This window comes from Natrix helvetica (genome assembly GCF_964273705.1).
Source record: "Natrix helvetica genome assembly, chromosome: 5".
NCBI classification, from domain to species: domain Eukaryota; kingdom Metazoa; phylum Chordata; class Lepidosauria; order Squamata; family Natricidae; genus Natrix; species Natrix helvetica.
In genome coordinates this window covers 119,353,020-119,369,294 of record NC_138551.1, presented here as the reverse complement: position 1 = coordinate 119,369,294, position 16,275 = coordinate 119,353,020, and the positions used below count along the sequence as shown (strand labels likewise).

The 16,275-nt window shown below is 47.3% G+C and overlaps 1 protein-coding gene across 1 annotated transcript; it reads right to left on the bottom strand.

Annotated features, from left to right (window-relative positions):
• Positions 1 to 599: 599 nt before the first annotated feature.
• On the bottom strand, positions 600 to 15,980 carry LOC309393739 (vomeronasal type-2 receptor 26-like; the record flags this gene model as incomplete). Its single annotated transcript, XM_081956234.1, has 4 exons — positions 600 to 773; positions 7,231 to 8,129; positions 8,426 to 8,552; positions 15,936 to 15,980. The coding sequence occupies 4 exons, from the start codon at positions 15,978 to 15,980 to the stop codon at positions 600 to 602; spliced, it is 1,245 nt and encodes a 414-aa protein (XP_081812360.1).
• Between the last annotated feature and the right edge of the window lie 295 nt (positions 15,981 to 16,275).

Genomic DNA, 16,275 nt, shown 5'->3' with positions numbered 1-16,275 from the left:
GAGAAGCTCCTCAAAAAGTTCTGGAACCTTCTTAAGAATTCAAGAAGCACCTCTAGAGTCTGCAGCATGAACTGGCTGAGATGGATCAAAGTTCCACTTTGTGGAGAAAAGCCATTGAAGCAGAAAGTCTCAATTCTTCAGAATGTGAGGGGAAGTGAGAAGAAGCACCTCAAACATCTGCAGCAGCAGCAGACCTGTGTTTACCAGGACAGAATGGAAGACCTGCAGAAAACTCTGGAGGACAACAGAGAAGGACTGACCCATGTCAGAATGGCCATCCAGGAATTACAGCTGCAGAACAGGTGTTTGGAGAAAGACAGGGAAGATCTCCACAGGGAGGTCACCAGGCAAGTGGCCTTCTTCAGAAATGATGTTGGCACTCCTGAGTGACCAGCACATGGGACAACTTTGCTGACACTCTCTCTCCCCATACCTGGAATGGAGGAATGGTGGCCTTTTACCCATTTGAAAGAGAAAAGAGATTCTTCCCCTCCCTTCCCTTGACTTGCCACCCAGTGTGCCAGGGGAGTCAGGAGAGCCCCACCCTTACCAGCTTAAGCCCCTCCCTTACCCCCACCTTACCAGTCACTGCAGGACTGTCAGTTGAGCTGAAAGCCTCGCAGCCACTGAGCATCAGGGCCTGAGAGCACTGAGGAATCCCAGGGCTCCAAGCCAAGAAGGAGGATGGAGGTGATGGCCGTGGCAGTGGTGAGGTGAGGTTGGTAGAGGTGGATCCCCAGGCTCAGCTCCAAGCCTCGGAGTGCCATCTGAGGCTAAGGGGCAGCAGTGAGGAAGGTGAGGGCTCTGCTGTGGGGAGGGCAGAGAGTCTGGCCAGAGCCAGATCTTGGAGCCAGAACCGAGCAGCCAAACGAGCCGAGCAGCTGAGATCTGGGCAGTCCACAGGAGAGGAGAAGAGAGTAGAACAGCTAGAAGCCGAACTGGGAGCAGAGGGGTCTGCAGGAGACGCCTCGAGGCAGCAGAGACCCCCGGAGGCCGCAAGGCTGACAGAGCTGGTGGCAGAGGTGGAGGACAGGGCTGGGTTGAGGGTCTCGGGGGCAGCCAGAAACTCCTGCTGCTCCAGAGGCTGCAAGAGAGAAGCAACAGGAGGGGGAAGCCAGGGGCCACCAAGGCCAACTGGAGCTGGTCAGTGGCCGGTGGGTGGTGGGTGGTGAAGTAGTCTTAGGGATGGTAGAACACAGGAGGTAGATTTATAGGGTGGAAGGGACTTTGGAGGTCTTCTAGTCCAACCCTCTGCTCAAGGCAGGAACTTTATACCATCCCAGTTATTTGGTTCTCTTGTCCACTTTCAAAACTTCCAGAGATGGAGCACTCACTACTTTAGGAGGCAACTTATTTGATGGCTTAATTGTTCCTGCTGTCTGAAAACATCTCCTAGATTGGGTCTTTCTTTAAAAAACTCCCACCCATTTCTTCTTCTCCTTTCTTTTGGGGCTCTGGAGACGAAGTCACCCCCCTCTTCCCTGTGGGAGCCCCTGAAAGTGCCAGAAGATTCTATCATGGCTGCCCAATCCTTCCCATCTTGTCTCGGCTGGACATAGCGAACTCCCTCAACTGTTTATCATACGATTTGGCCTCTAGACCTTAAATCATCTTTGTTCCTCTTCTCTTCACACTGTCCAGAATCTCCTCAAATTTTCTTTTTCCGGGGTGACCAGAACTGGACAAAGTATTCCAAGGATGGTCTGACCAGAGAGACAGAAAGCGGTACCAGCACTTCTCTCCCTCTTGAATCTTCCCCTCTTTTATTGCTGCCTAAGACTGCCTGGGCCTATTTTGTCATCTGCAGCAGAGTTCTGGCTGACCTTTAAGTGCTTTGCCAGGAGATCCTTCCAAAGGTACCACTGCTGAGCCAGGTACCCCCTGTTCTGTACCTGGGCATTGGGGTCTTTTCTCACCAGTGAACTGCATCTTGTTAGATAGTGTTCAATGTTTGTGTCTTCTGGATATTGAGCTAATATTCTCATAATTCCCACAAGCTTGGTGCCATCTGCAACCCTGATGAGTTCCCTTTCTGTCCCCTCATATAGATCATTTGGGAAGATATGGAAGAGTCCGGGGCTCAAGGCAGAAACTTGAGGTCCCCCTCTGAATATTTCACCCCATGTAGATGTAGCTCCATGAAGGACTACTCACTGGGTGCAATTGGTCAGCCACTTTAGGAATTTTGTGCCTATTTGGAATTGAATACTGATTCTATCTCTCTCGTTGTTCTTTCCATGTTTTTTTTCTTTGTGCCTAAAAAGAGATTCAAAGAAGGAATTAAGCATTTCTGCATTCACAGGTTCTGACATTCACATGTGGAATCTTTCTCAGTCTCTCTAGAAACTAGAAAAGATAAATAGAGTTGGAAGGGAGCTTGTAGGTCATCTGGTACATCACCCCTCCCCCCCAGCAGGAGACCCTTCACCATTTCTGACAAATGGCTGTCCAGTCTCTTCTTGAAAGCTTCCAGGGATGAAGCTCCCACACCTTCTGAAGGCAACTTCTGTTCCATTGGTTGATTGGTCTTCCTGGCAGGAAATTTCTCCTTAGTTCTAGGTTGAATCTCTCCTTTTTCTGTTTCCCTCCATTATTCCTTGTCTGGCCTTCAGGTGCCTTGGAGAAATAGCTTGTCCTCTCCCTTTCTGTGACAGCACCTCAAATATTGGAAGACTGCTATCATGTCTCCCCTAGTCCTTCTCTTCACTACACCAGCCATGCCCAGTTCCTGCAACCGTTCATCATATGTTTTAGCCTCCAGTTCCCTAATAGCAATAGCACTTAAACTTATATATAGCTTCATAGTGCTTTTACAGCCCTCTCTAAGTGGTTTACAGAGTCAGCATATTGACCCCAACAGTCTGGGTTCTCATTTTACCCACCTCAGAAGGATGGAAGGCTGAGTCAACCTTGAGCCTTGTGGGATTTGAATGGCCAAACTGCAGCTAGCAGGCAGCTGAAGTAGCCTACAGTTCTGCACTCTAACCCCTGTGCCACCTCTGCTCATAATCATTTTGGTTGTTCTTCTTTGCACTCTGTCTAGAGTCTCAACATCTTTTTTTAATAGCGTGGTGACCAAAATTGGATGCAGTACTCTAGGTGTGGTCTTACTATGGCTTTACAGAGTGGCATTAGTACCTCTCTTGATCTTGATAGTATCCATCTGTTAATGCAATTTAGGATTGCACTTGCTTTTTTTGCTACCGCTGCACACTGCTAGCTCATATTTAATTGGTTCTCCACTAAGACTCCAGGATCCCTCTCACGGTTACTGCTATTAAGCCTGATTTCACCCAGTCTATATGTGTACCTTTGGCTTTTCTTACCCAAGTGTAAGACTTTACTTTTCTCTACTTTGAATTTCATTCTGTTAGATCTCTCTTAGCTTGCTGAAGGTAGAACTCTCTTAAAGACTCCACTGTTAGCCTGCTTGAGCAGAGCTTGGACTAGAATAATAATAATAATAATATTGAATTTATTAGCCGCTCCCTTTCCAAACAGGACTCGGGGCGGCGTACACTAGAAACATATAAAACATAACACATGTGTACAAACACATAAACATACATATATACAAAGACATACATGTACGGAGGAGGTAGTAAATTACAACATTTAGACAATTAAAACCATTTACATACCCCAATAATAAAACCCAATATACAATAAAAAATTTAAAATTTAAAAGACAGTCGGGAAAAACGAAAAAATTACGGTTGAGCCAGGCCAGATAGTTGAAAAAGGTGGGTCTTCAACTGTACACGGAAGGAGCGGAGATCGGAAATAATCCTGATGTCACGGGGGAGGTCATTCCACAGGGCTGGGCCCATCACAGAGAAGGCTCTGCTCCTGGGTGTCGCCCCCCGACACTGTTTGGAGGACGGCACCCGGAGAAGTCCCTCTCTGTGTGAGCGAATTGGTCGTAGGGATGTGTGGGGCAGGATGCGATCCTGCATGTAACTAGGTCCTGAGCCATGAAGCGCTTTAAAGATCATAATCAAAACCTTGAAACGCACTCCAAGAAGACCTCCAAGGTCCCTTCCAACTCTCTTAGACTGTTACGGTTGGTTAAATTCCCTGTGCTTGATGAAGAATGTTTGGGGGGCTCCCCATAGGCTTAGAGCCAGAGGGGTTCAATGGGATGTTTGCCAGTTTTTTTATGGGCTGAGAGTCGGGTCTAGAGTGGTTTGGATGTGCTTGTCTGACCGGTGAGAGAGGCCATCTATGGGGTGGTATGGGGTGTATGCATGAGGGCAGGGGGGAGGGAGCGAAAGTACAGTTAGATGTTAGGCATGGCCTCCTCCTTCTCTTGCTTCCCCATAGAGGCTCTGGAGCAGCAGGAGCTTCTGCCTGCCCCCGAGACCCTCCACCCAGTCCTGTCCTCCCATTCTGCCCCCCTGCTCCCTCAGCCTTGCTGCCTTGGGGCTCTCTGCTCCCCTGAGGCCTCTCCTGGGGACCCCTGGGCTCCCCTTCAGCTTCTGGCTGCTCTCCCCTCCCCTCCTCTCCTGCGGGCTGTTGCCCCCCCTCCAACTGCTCAGCCCATTTGGCTGCTCGGTTCCAGCTCCCAGATCTCGCTCTGGTCAGACTCATCTGGCACACGAGGTAGCAAGTCAGTTGCTGCTGCAGCCCTGGGAGATCTAGAATAAAAAGGGACCTCAACATTGTGACAAGATCCTTGCACTTTCACTTCGACCTGTATCTCCCAGTCATTGCCCAGACCCCTCTCCTCTTTAAGGGCACCTGTCAGGGCAACCTCCTTCAGCAACCAAGGAAAAAACCACTTAACTCCATTTTGTAGAATTAAGAGTACTTTTACTGGCTATGAAAAGATAGCAGCAAAGTAAAGCAAGATCTGAAGCAGAAGCGCTCGGAATCATACATATAAATATATGTCCAACCCCCTCCCACCCAACAACCCCCATCCCATTGTCCAATCCATAAATCCCTCAGGAGTCATGTGGGTTGCATCTCCAAGAAACATCATCAGGTTGGTATGCAGGACTGTTGGCCTTGACCAACTCAAAACCCCAGGCATCAGCATGCGCAGTAGATGGTGAGAACAAAACTCCCTTTTCCACTTTCTCTCGTGTAACAATTAATCCCCTCCCAAATACCATGCCCCCCCTCCCTTTTTCAATGGCAGCCGAAAGCGAATAACAATGCAGAGGCTGACAGCACCTCAGTTATCTGGATGCTGATGGAGAGAGCACAGAAATGGCCTCTCTGCCTTTTGATCTCCAACCTTCGAAGGGGAAATTTGTGGGCCTGATTCCTCAAGGAAATCCTGTTGTTTCTGAACAGTTACTTAAAGGTGTCAACTGGGCTTTGGCTGTTAAAACTATGGGTGTCCTTTACGGAAACTGCTGCATAAAACTTTATATCTTGTATATATGAAGAATTTCTGAACTCTGTGTTTGTGTGTGTATTTGTGTCTTGTGGCACAATGGTCTTTTTTCTATTCTTATCTTTTTCTTCTTCTTTCTACTCCAGCTAAATTCAATAAATTTAAAACTAATAATTAATATATTTCAGTTGCCAGAGATGACAAACACTGAATTAAACAGTATAGGAATTCCAACATTTAGGATCCTTTGGCTTTATGTCCTCATGGTTTACGTCCTCATGTTTCATCCAAATCCAGTCTGCAAATCGCACACGAGTGGCTGGCCTCTAGGAGCCTCCTTCTCCGTTCCATCATCCAGCAGGTGCATCAACTACAATTCCAAGAAGGCCCAGGGCTGGGTGGCCCATAGGTCAGAAGTATCCATGATGATGCAATCAACGCTCTGCTGGGAATTCTGGGAGTTGTAGTTGAACCTATCTGAAATGGCCAAGCTGGGGAAAGCCACCCCAGGGACAGATTAAGAGACATCCTGGATTCCGTCCTGGATATCTACTCTATGTTTGCACCCAGGAGTTCTTTCCCCTCTCCCACTTCAGGTCTCCTTCATCAGTTCCAGGAAAGAGGAAGAATCCCCTGCAATGAGTCATCCTGATTGGCGACCTCCCACTTGTGGGTCTTCTCCTGCCTTTGCTGCTCTGGAGAAGCCACTCAGAAGAAACCTCCAACCCTCCACAAAAGGCCAACAAGGAAGATGGGAGCAATCTAAGATTTGCTTAATGACCACGCTCATTTGCTTAACAACTGTGGCAAGCAGGTTGTAAAATGAGGCAGAACTTACTTAAGAACTGACTTGCTTAGCAACAGAAATTGTGGTCATACATGGAGGACTACCTTGATTGGCTGATAGTCCATTGGAATTTATCTCCAGAGATGTTCAGGATCTTGTAATAAGAATTTCCCCTTCTGCTAGCTTCTGAGGAGCCTGGAGCTGAGTTCTTGGTAGGGCTTATTTCTGGGGCTGGAAGCAGCCTGAGATGACTGAGGGCAACCCAGCAGGTCAGACCTTCAAGAGTTGCACTGCTGGGCTTTTAACCTGAAGAGAGGGAGATCCTCTTTCTTTCCTCTGATGGAGTTTGAGACACACCCGATCTCCTGCTTGCAACTATTCACCTGGTACAGCCACAAGGAGCCCAATCTCCTCAGGATGCAGTCTGACTCTCCTGTGGGGTTTCTCTACCCACATCTTCTAAACTCCAGTCTCAACCTGGACCATGGGGAAAAGAACCGGATGTTTCTACTGTCCTTATCACCCAAAAAACAGGATGGAGACAGGATGGTGGATCTCATAGAAAAGCTTCTTTAACAGGGCAGGAGCAACTATGGGAAAGGTGAACTAAGAAGGTCTCCTTGGATGAGAACATCTAAGCAAGAGGACCTGGAGGCCCCCACATTCTCTGGCTTGGTGGGATGGCCAATGGTTCTCATGGAGATTATCAAATAACATGGTAGTTGGAGCTTGGCTCCCATAGAATCCATCTTACCACTTTTCCTATTCATTCTCTCACACATACACTTTTAGTGCTGTCCATAGGAATCTTTTTTTTTAAAAAAAAAGTTTTTTAAAAGGTGTCAAATTCATTGGCTGTTGGTGAACAACAAATTCCTCTGAATGACTTTAGCAGAGTTCTCTTTAGCAAGATTTATTGAGGTGAAAAGGAAGGCAGTTATAAGAATTAAAATCCTTCAACAATTTCCCATTTGGAAACATTTAGATACGTCCTTTGATTCCTGCATACTATCTAAGTGGAAATAATTCAGGTATTCGTTCAAATAAATGGACATTATACAATTCTTAAATATCATGGTGTTTTTTCTCATGTTTTTACATTTGTTCTGGCTGTGAGATGCTCCTTTGTGTTCAGGTCTGGCCTCAGAAGGATAATGTAGCACTTGGGGATGAAGATGCAGCCCAGCAGACCAGCACTGGAGGCCAGGATGGAGAAGACCTGAACAGCCACCATGTATTTCCCTTTGGTGCTCAGGTAGGTGGGCACAAAAGTCACCCAGACGCTGCAGAAGACCAGCATGCTGAAGGTGATCAGCTTGGCTTCGTTGAAGGCCCCAGGCAGATTCCTGGCCAGGAAAGCCACCGTGAAGCAGATGGCAGCCAGGAAGCCCATGTAGCTGAGGGTGACGTAGAACATGACAACAGCCCCTTCGTTGCATTGCAGGATGATCTCTCCAGGCTGGGAGTGGAGGTCAGAGTCAGGGAAGGGGGGAGAAACTCCCAGCCAGATGGAGCAGATGATAATTTGGAGAGCAGAAGAAGAAAGGATGATGGAGTTGGCCAAACTCTTCCCCAACCATCTCTTCACTCGATTTCCTGGTTTTGTGGCCAGGAAAGCCAGCACCACCGTGATGGTTTTGGCCAAGAGAGAAGAAATGGCAACTGAGAAGATGATGCTGAAGACCGTTTGTCGGAGAAGGCAGGTGGCTTTCCTTGGTTGACCAATGAAGAGAGTAGAAGACAAGAAGCAAAGCAGGAGGGAGACCAGGAGGATGTAGGAGAGATCCCGGTTGTTGGCTTTGACAATGGGAGTTTCTCGGTATTTAATGAAGACAATTAAAACAAGGCCTGTAGTTAGGAACAAGAGCAGGGCAAAAGAGACCAGGATGATGCCCAGATGTTCTTCATGAGACAGGAAGGTTATAACTTTGGGGATACATTGGATTCTGTCCTCATTTGGATATTTGTCATCCGGACACTTGGTGCATTTTCCTGCATCTGAGAAAAAAAACCATATTCCCTTACTATTCTCTTCTTTTACCTTTCAGGAAATACCTTATTTGGACAACAATGATACCAGGAGATATTGTCTAGGACACATTTATTAGTACCACTAGTGAGAGATGGTAAGAAGTATAAGACTTTTTTAAAAAATAATTTTTTGTTTAATCGTCTATGAAAGTGAGAGAAGAATTGGGACCCAAATAATTTCCTGTGTGATGTTCAGAACCAAACTTTATTATTTGATGTATGTAATGAATCAGTTCCACTTCCTTTCCTCCAATGTGACCCACCTTCCTGAGTGGAGAAGGTCCCTTCCGGACAAGGAATGCAGTTGTAGCAGCAAACTGGCTCTCCTTCTCGAGCCCTCTTGACAAATCCAGGACGACAGCTTTCCACACATCTGGACTCAGGCAGGGACTGAGCCGAAGAACAAGGAATGGCAAAGAAAAGATGTTAGGACTCTCCGTCCATGGAAAATGGAGGTAGAAATGGATGGAGACAAGTAGCCTCTGGTCTTCACTGAGGTAAATATGAAATCTCTGACTACTTCTAAACAGATGCAGGAGGTAGAACAACTGGCAGATTCTTTATTTAGTTCCTTCCTTTTCCTTTTGGAATTTAACATTGCAATAAGGTACTTTTCTACTTAATAGTCTAGAGGGATGGAATTGAAAAAAAGATTTAAGTATGATGATATATTCATATTAAACTGAGAATAAAGTTTACTATAAAATTTTTAGGAAACTTTTATTCCATTAGATTTTTTAAAGATAGAATAAAACTGTGATGAAGAAAGAAAACTCTGACCAGTAAGATCTTGAAAGGTTTCCATAAAACATGGCAAAGCCCCTCCACTTAGGTCCCATCTGTTAAAGAACTTCCATTAGATGACACCAACTGGCATGGGAGGCCAACCACCCTGGAGACTATAAGCTTTGCCGACTTGAAATGGAACCTCAGGCTTTGGAAAACAGAGAAAAGACACCAAAATTTATCCCACCTTATTGAGCAACTTTAGCCGTGAAAGAGCATCTTGTCTGATAGAAAGTCTCTGTTCTTGAAAAAGTGCCAGAGCCTCTTTTCTGGGATCCTTCTTGGGGAGAACCAAGAAGCCCCAAATGGCCAGATCTGCTGCTATCTCTCCATTTTGGTCCAAGTACAGTTTATAGTGAGAAATATTCCAAAATTCATTCTTCTCCAGAAAGGGATGAAACTAGAATGGGAACATCCAGGAATATGAAAAACAGAAAACTTTGTTTCTTATCCCACATTGAATCTTTCTTCTACAATTGTCTCATCTCCAAATATGGTTAAATAGGATACAAATACTGCCATAATCTTCATAAGTGAATGAATAAAATGAACAGAGAAAAAAGAGATTATTCATAAACTCTTTGAAAACAACAGATTGATTCCCAGAAATCATGGGTTGATCAAGAAGAAATCTGTCAGGCTAATCTTCTCCCTTGTAATCCTGATGGAAAACACCTCCAGATCAGAGGTGGGTTCCTACCTGTTTCGACCAGTTTGGCTGAAACGGTAGTAACCTGGTGGCCTGGGTTGCTGGAACCGGCAGCGACCCAGGGTGGCCACGCCCCTGAACCGGTTCTCTCGGCCATATTGTTTTTGGCTTCTGTGCATGCGCAGAGCAACCGGCAGTAGCGGTAGCCAGAACCCACCCCTGGCTCGATCCCACTTAGGAACCTCAGTTTACAAGTGAGCCCCATTGGCCTTTCTCCCTGCCTCTCCCGGCCAATGTTGCTCACGGCTTAACTGCAGCTAGGATCTCCCGCGTGTTGCACGCCCAAAAACGACATGGAGGCATGGCCGAAAGCTGGGAGGGGGGTGCAACACACGGGGTGGGACCTAGCCAGCCCTGCTGTTGCAGTAGCTGCCTGGGCAAGCCTCTCCCCACCTCCCCAGACCAGGCCCTCAGCTCGTGTCAGATTGAGGCCGCAGCCGCCACCTGCTCCTTTGTCCACCCAGCCGGCGGGAGCCACAGCAGCGCCGGTCATGGCTGAGAGCTTTGTTTGCCAGCTGGCAGCTGAAAAGTTCTCCCTTTTCAAAGCCTCCAGTGATGGAGCTTTCGGATCCAAGCACACTTTAACCAACCAACCAACCAACCAACCAACCAACCAACCGGGGCTTAGTTTGGAAACAGAAGAAGAAAGAACCGGTGAGTGTCTGTGCCCAGGCATGGGGGATGTTGGGGGGAGGCTGGGGGGGGGGGAGCCGGAGGGTAGGAGGTCTCTGAGCAAGTGCTGGGCAAGCAGGCAGGAGGGAGACCTCGGAGGCTCATTGTCAACCCAACTTTGCGCCCAGTTGACTCCGGTTGCATAACCATCGGTTGGCTTAACGGTTGGACACGGGGAGGTGGGGGACGCTGCTTGGCAGGAGCGGTTTGGCTCAGTTGTTCACCGGGCGGCAAAGCAGACCGACTCAAAAAGGATGAAGGGGATCTTTGGTGGAGCCGGTCGAGGGAGCAACCCCTGGCTTATTGAGTCTTATTGGGTTGATTGGCCTTGCCTTGGGGTGAGGGGTGGGCCCAAATTGCATCCCACTGCAGGCGTCTCTCAGCCGTTGTGTGCAGGGAAAAGCCTTGCACAGTAAAGAAAACCTTCTTGTGAGTGTGAGGTAATTAACAATTTCTCAAACTCTTGGGAAGTTTTTCTTTACTGTGCAAGGTTTTTCCCTGCACACAATGGCTGAGAGACGCTCACAATGAGGTGCAATTTGGGGGTGGTGGGTGGGGCAGGGGATGGGCTGGGCCAGGCCACGAGATGCACATCTTACTGGAGACGGGCAGCTCCGGATCTTGTGGCTTTTGGGAGGTTTTCTTTTAAAAAATGCCTCTGCAGAGGAGCTGAAAACCTCCGAGGTTGCTTTGGGAGAGGGAAGATGGACAGCATCCCCAACCCCCCCTCCCTGGGTGCCTGCAGCCGTGGAGCAACTCTGGGACCTTCCACACTAAAGAAAATCCTCTGGCGAGTGAGAAGTGCAAGGGCCGGGAGTTGCTGCAGGCTCCGAGGCTGCAGGCACCCAGGGAGAGGGGAATGCTACCCATCTGCCTGCCCCCTCCAGAAGCAACCTGGGTTTTTTTTGGGGGGGGATCCCAGAGCACCCTTGGAAAGGACTTTGGTGATCGGCCTGCCGCTAAAAGCAAACAATGAGGCGAGGCACAGAGATGGTTGTTAGAGGGAGGGAGGGAGGGAGGAAGGGAGAAAGAGTGTGTATATGTAATGGCTGGTTTCATCCAAATGAGTTTTTGTTTCAGATGGATCTCCTAGCTTTGAAAGGAGGAAAGGAAGGGATAAAAGAGAAAGAAAGAAAGGGTGAAAGGGAGAGAAAGAAAAAGAAGGGAGAAACAAGAAAGAAAAGAAAAAAGAAATAAAAGGTAAAGAAAGAAAGAGAGGGAGGGAGGGAGGGAGGGAAAAGAAAGTGAATAAGATATAGATGGGTGGATGGATGTATATATACATATATGGAGGGAGGGGGGAGGGAGAGAAAAAAGAAGAGAGGAAGGAAGGCTCCAGAAGACTCTTTGAAACAGCACAGCAATCTAGGATTGGAAGGGATCTCGGAGGTCATCTAGTCCAACCCCCTGCTCCAGCAGGAGACCTGATATCCTCTGGATTATTTTGGTGCCTTTAACAGAGAGGAAAATTGCCAGAAAAGGAGAAGGAGTTTACTAGGACAAGGCTGCCATGCAGAGGAAGGCAGAGACAGTCCTTGACTTATGACAATTGAGCCCAAGCAAGAGCGTTGTTAAGTGAGCTTTGCCACATTTTACTCAATCCGTGACGTCTCCTGGCTCTAACAGTCATGTGCAGGCTAGGGAAGAACATCTGAAGGCCTGTGTAATGTTCTAACGTGCAGAAGTTATAGTTAAATGTGTGGCAGAAAGTGGACTCTGGGTGTGTTTTTCCAAACGCAATAAGTGAGGTTGAATGTGTATAGTTTTAGAAGAGCTTTGTGTGTGTGTGTGTGTGTGTGTGTGTGTGTGTGTGTACATACAGTATACAATATATACTTTACACACTAAACTATGTAATATGTATGTACACATATGGCATTTATACATAGGATTCAATTGTGTATTTTAGATGTTCAGTAGTTGTAAATAAATAGACAGGGAAATTATATGTAGTTGACGCAAGGAGAGGTATCTACCTTGTCATGAGTGATGTCAAGTTAACCATGCCCACCCAATCACATGACCACTAAGCCACACCCACCCAATCACATGACCACCAAGCCATGCCCACCCAATCACATGACCAGCAAGTCATACAACCAAGCCACACCCACCCAGTCACAAGACCACCAAGCCATGCCCACAGAACCAGTAGTAAAAAGATTTGAATCCCACCACTGGATGCAACCCTCTTCCAATAACTGACTCCTGTTACACACGAGTGTAAGATCCGCTCACTCTTATTCCAGAGTGTCAGACATGGAAAAAGTGAATTTAATTACAAGAGAGGAGATTTTAGCTGAATGAGAGAGAAAATATGATAAAAGGATGAGATGTTTTAGAGCTGAGCTAATAAAGCAGAGAAGTTCAGTCTCCTCTTGATGGATTGTCTGAGAACGAAGACTGAGCAGCCATCAGTCAGAGAAGCTTGAACTGGAATTCCTGCAGAGAGGAGGGATTGGGCTAGATGACCTCAGGGTTTCCTCCTAATTTATAAAGGTTGTCATGCCACAACATGTACCATATTTTTCGGAGTATAAGATGCACCAGAGTATAAGACGCACCAAGGTTTTGAAGAGGCTTTTTTTAAAAAAAAGTAGGTAGGTAGGAAGAGGGAGAGAAAGAGAGAGAAAAACAGTAAGTAGGTAGGGAGAGAGAGAGAGTAGTTAGGTGGGGAGGTAGGGAGTTAGATAAAGGGATAGAGAGAGAAATACAGAGAAATATAGAGATAGAGAAATACAGTAGGTCGGTAGGGATAGAGAGAGGGGGGTAGGTAGGTAGAGGGATAGAGAGAGAGGAAAAAAAAGAGATAGAGAGAGAAATACAGTAGGTAGGTAGGTAGAGAGAGAGAGTAGGTAGGTAGGTAGATGTTTCCAGGTGTATTTATCCATGTGCTGGAGAAGGAAATCGCTGACAATCTGCAGCACCTAAGACTTTGTTTCTGCTGGCAAAGCACTTGATCAATGCAATTCTCATCAACCAGTTAAAGAGCTTTCCAAGAGGGGGGGGAAAGTTTTTACACTCTGCAAACCTCCCCAAAACAGCCCGTTTTTGTGAAAACGCCCCCCCCTTTAAAAAAAGTCATGAATAGCCTTGGGGGGGGGGGGCTTGCAAAGTGATCCTGATGGGGGGGGGGGGCAAAAATGAGCATAAAATGACCTGTTTTTCACAAAAACAAGTCCGTTGTTTTGTCAAAAGAATTGCATGCATAGCCTTATGTTGGCTTACAGAGTGCTGCTGGGGGTTGGGGGGGGACACAAAACGGTCCATTTTTTGCTGATTACTGCCCTCCCCAGCCTCCAGGAGCTCTCTGAAAGCCTCCATAAGGCTATGCACGGCATTTTGGTGAAGGGGGTGGGGCTTCAGGAGGTAAAAAAATTGCTGTATTTGATGTATAAGACGCACCCAGATTTTCAGCCTCTTTTTTGAGGGAAAAAGGTGGGTCTTATATTCTAAAAAATACGATAACTGTTGTGCTATTGTTGCTCTAGCCCCACCTAGTGGCCAGGGGCAGATAAGCCTAACTATAAGGTCTGAAGCCAGACTCCATTTTCTGTCAGCCTTTGGAGAAGACGGAAGCAGCCGTTGTGACCGAGACCCCTGGTCTTCCGGAGACGGCCTCCGTCCCTCACACGGAGCATCACTTGAGAGGTTCCAGCTGCTTCTTTGCTGGCTGTTAGTTAATGCTGCCTATCTCCTATTTATATTTGATTTCCACTTTCTGCATCTCCTCAGTTTCACCTGCCCTCTTCTCCCAATAAAGCATCCAGATCCACGCCAGGCTCCCTTTCATTGGAGGAGAATAGGGGGGCTTAGCTACCTGTCCAGCTGCACACAGACCCACCTGCAATGGGGACGGAAGGAAGGTGGAATTCCACCAGGCTAATCACAAACCCACAAATACGGGAATTTATTTTAAAAAGAATTCAGCATTTTCCAATTAGCAGTGCTAAATATAAAAAATTACATGGTATCTACTCTTTGGAACCATTAATTCCCTGAATAATTAAATTGGCCAGATCTGTTGAGATGGTTCCCCTCCTTCTCCTCTGGATTCCTCCTCCAAAGGATCTAAGATTAATGGATCCATATCGGGACCCCCATACCTGCCATGGCTGCAGCCTTGGAGACCCCAAGATCTTTTCATCCTCCTTCCTTCCCCTCCTCGATCTGGAGGAATATGCAGCATTCATGGCCTGGACCAGAGTCTTCATGAGACTGTAACGATTGTAGTCATTTTGGAACCCTTTTCTGTCCCTTTTCCCCTGGGTCTCCAGTGGGGCTTTCTGGTTGCATCTTCTGCGGCCTTTGACAGAAAAGACATTCTTTGAAAGAGAACAATGAAAATAATGATCTTTAATCTTTACTTCCACAAAGTAATAGGGTTTAAAGGCAGAATCTTTTGGCCTTTCTTTTGGCAGATAACCAAAGAGCCAAATACTATGGATGTATTTGAGAAGTCTGCGCTTGTTTATTGGATATGCTGCAAAATTTGTGAGGATCCAGACTTTCCCTTCAATGGGTCCTGGGAGACGCATAAGTGTTAAATGGAAAGGAAGAATTCTGTCCCAAATGGAATCATATTCCATGAAGTGAACAAAGACGTTGACTTGTCTCCACTTAGAGAGGGAATCCCTAAGGTATGCAGTATATCCAGTTGTTGAGAACAGTTGTGATATAACCACACAAATTCCATTCCTGACAAGCACAGGAGTAAAAGTCCTCATGAAATTCTCTCCCTTTTCTGTGTCTGAAGCAAAGAGGCCAATCAGGGTCCATCTGAAGTGGAGGAGCAGCTGGACAATTGCTGGGTAATGGAATCCTTCTTTGGGATTCATCCGGTGGAAAAAGGGGAATCGACTTTTATCACTCAGAGCCTCTGAAGCTCTTGCAAAACTGATCTGAAAAAGGAATTGAAAGGATTAGAGCCATGATGGGGAACCTGTGGCATGCAGAGCGTCCTCTCCCGGCACGCCAGCCGCCCCAGCCCAGCTCCACTAGCATCCACATGCAGGCGCACCTCCTGCCGGCCAGTTGGTTTTCGGGCCTTTGTGGAGGGCCAGGGCGGGGGACGCGTGAGAATGCAGGGGGGGGCTCACATTGCGCAGGAAACTCCGGTAGGCTGGAAGTGAGTGTGAATGGCCTGGCTCTCCAGTGCTTCCTGGCTCAGTTGGAGGCTTCCGTCAGCCTTCAAACAGTTGCAGGGTTTTGGGTTTTTTTTGGCTTCCAGGTTGGTGCAGGAGGCTTTCCAGGGCCAAAATGGGGCATGGAAAGCGCAGGGTTCCCCCCCCCCATTATTCCCGAATTGTGAGCTCTTAGGAAAGTATCCCTGTTAGATATTAGCATAAACCGCTGTAAGTCTCCACTCAGGTCCGCCACTAGGGCGGGAACAAGGGGTTGTTCTGATTGGTCGGGTGGTCTGCCAGATCCCTATAGAAGGGGAGCTACTCGACCCCATAGCAAGCGGGATCACTACTACTACTAAATAAAGAGCTGTTGTTGTCACTATCGTCTGGAGTCTGTTCTCTCGTTGCCCGAATCTAACATTGGCGACGAGGATGGGATAGAGAGACAGATAGGACGAAGAAGCCACCTCCAGAATCTACAGATCCAATCCAGCCCCGGGATTCGGCGGAAATCCCGGCAGCCATCTCAGCGCGGCAAATTCGAATGCAGACAAGATGTCGATGCACGCTCCACCAACTCCATACAACCCAATCGCCGAGCATTGGGAATCCTACATGCTGAGATTCGAATGCTTCCTTGAGGCAAACGATCTCACAAGAGTACCGGAGTACCGGAAAAAGAATATGTTCCTGAGCTACTGCGGTCGAGAGGTTTTTGAAACGGCTAGGGATCTCTCTGAGCCAACCCCCATCCAGGCAGTAACATGGACGGCGTTACAACAGACGCTGCAAACACATTACGCGCCAAAACCTTCCCGCC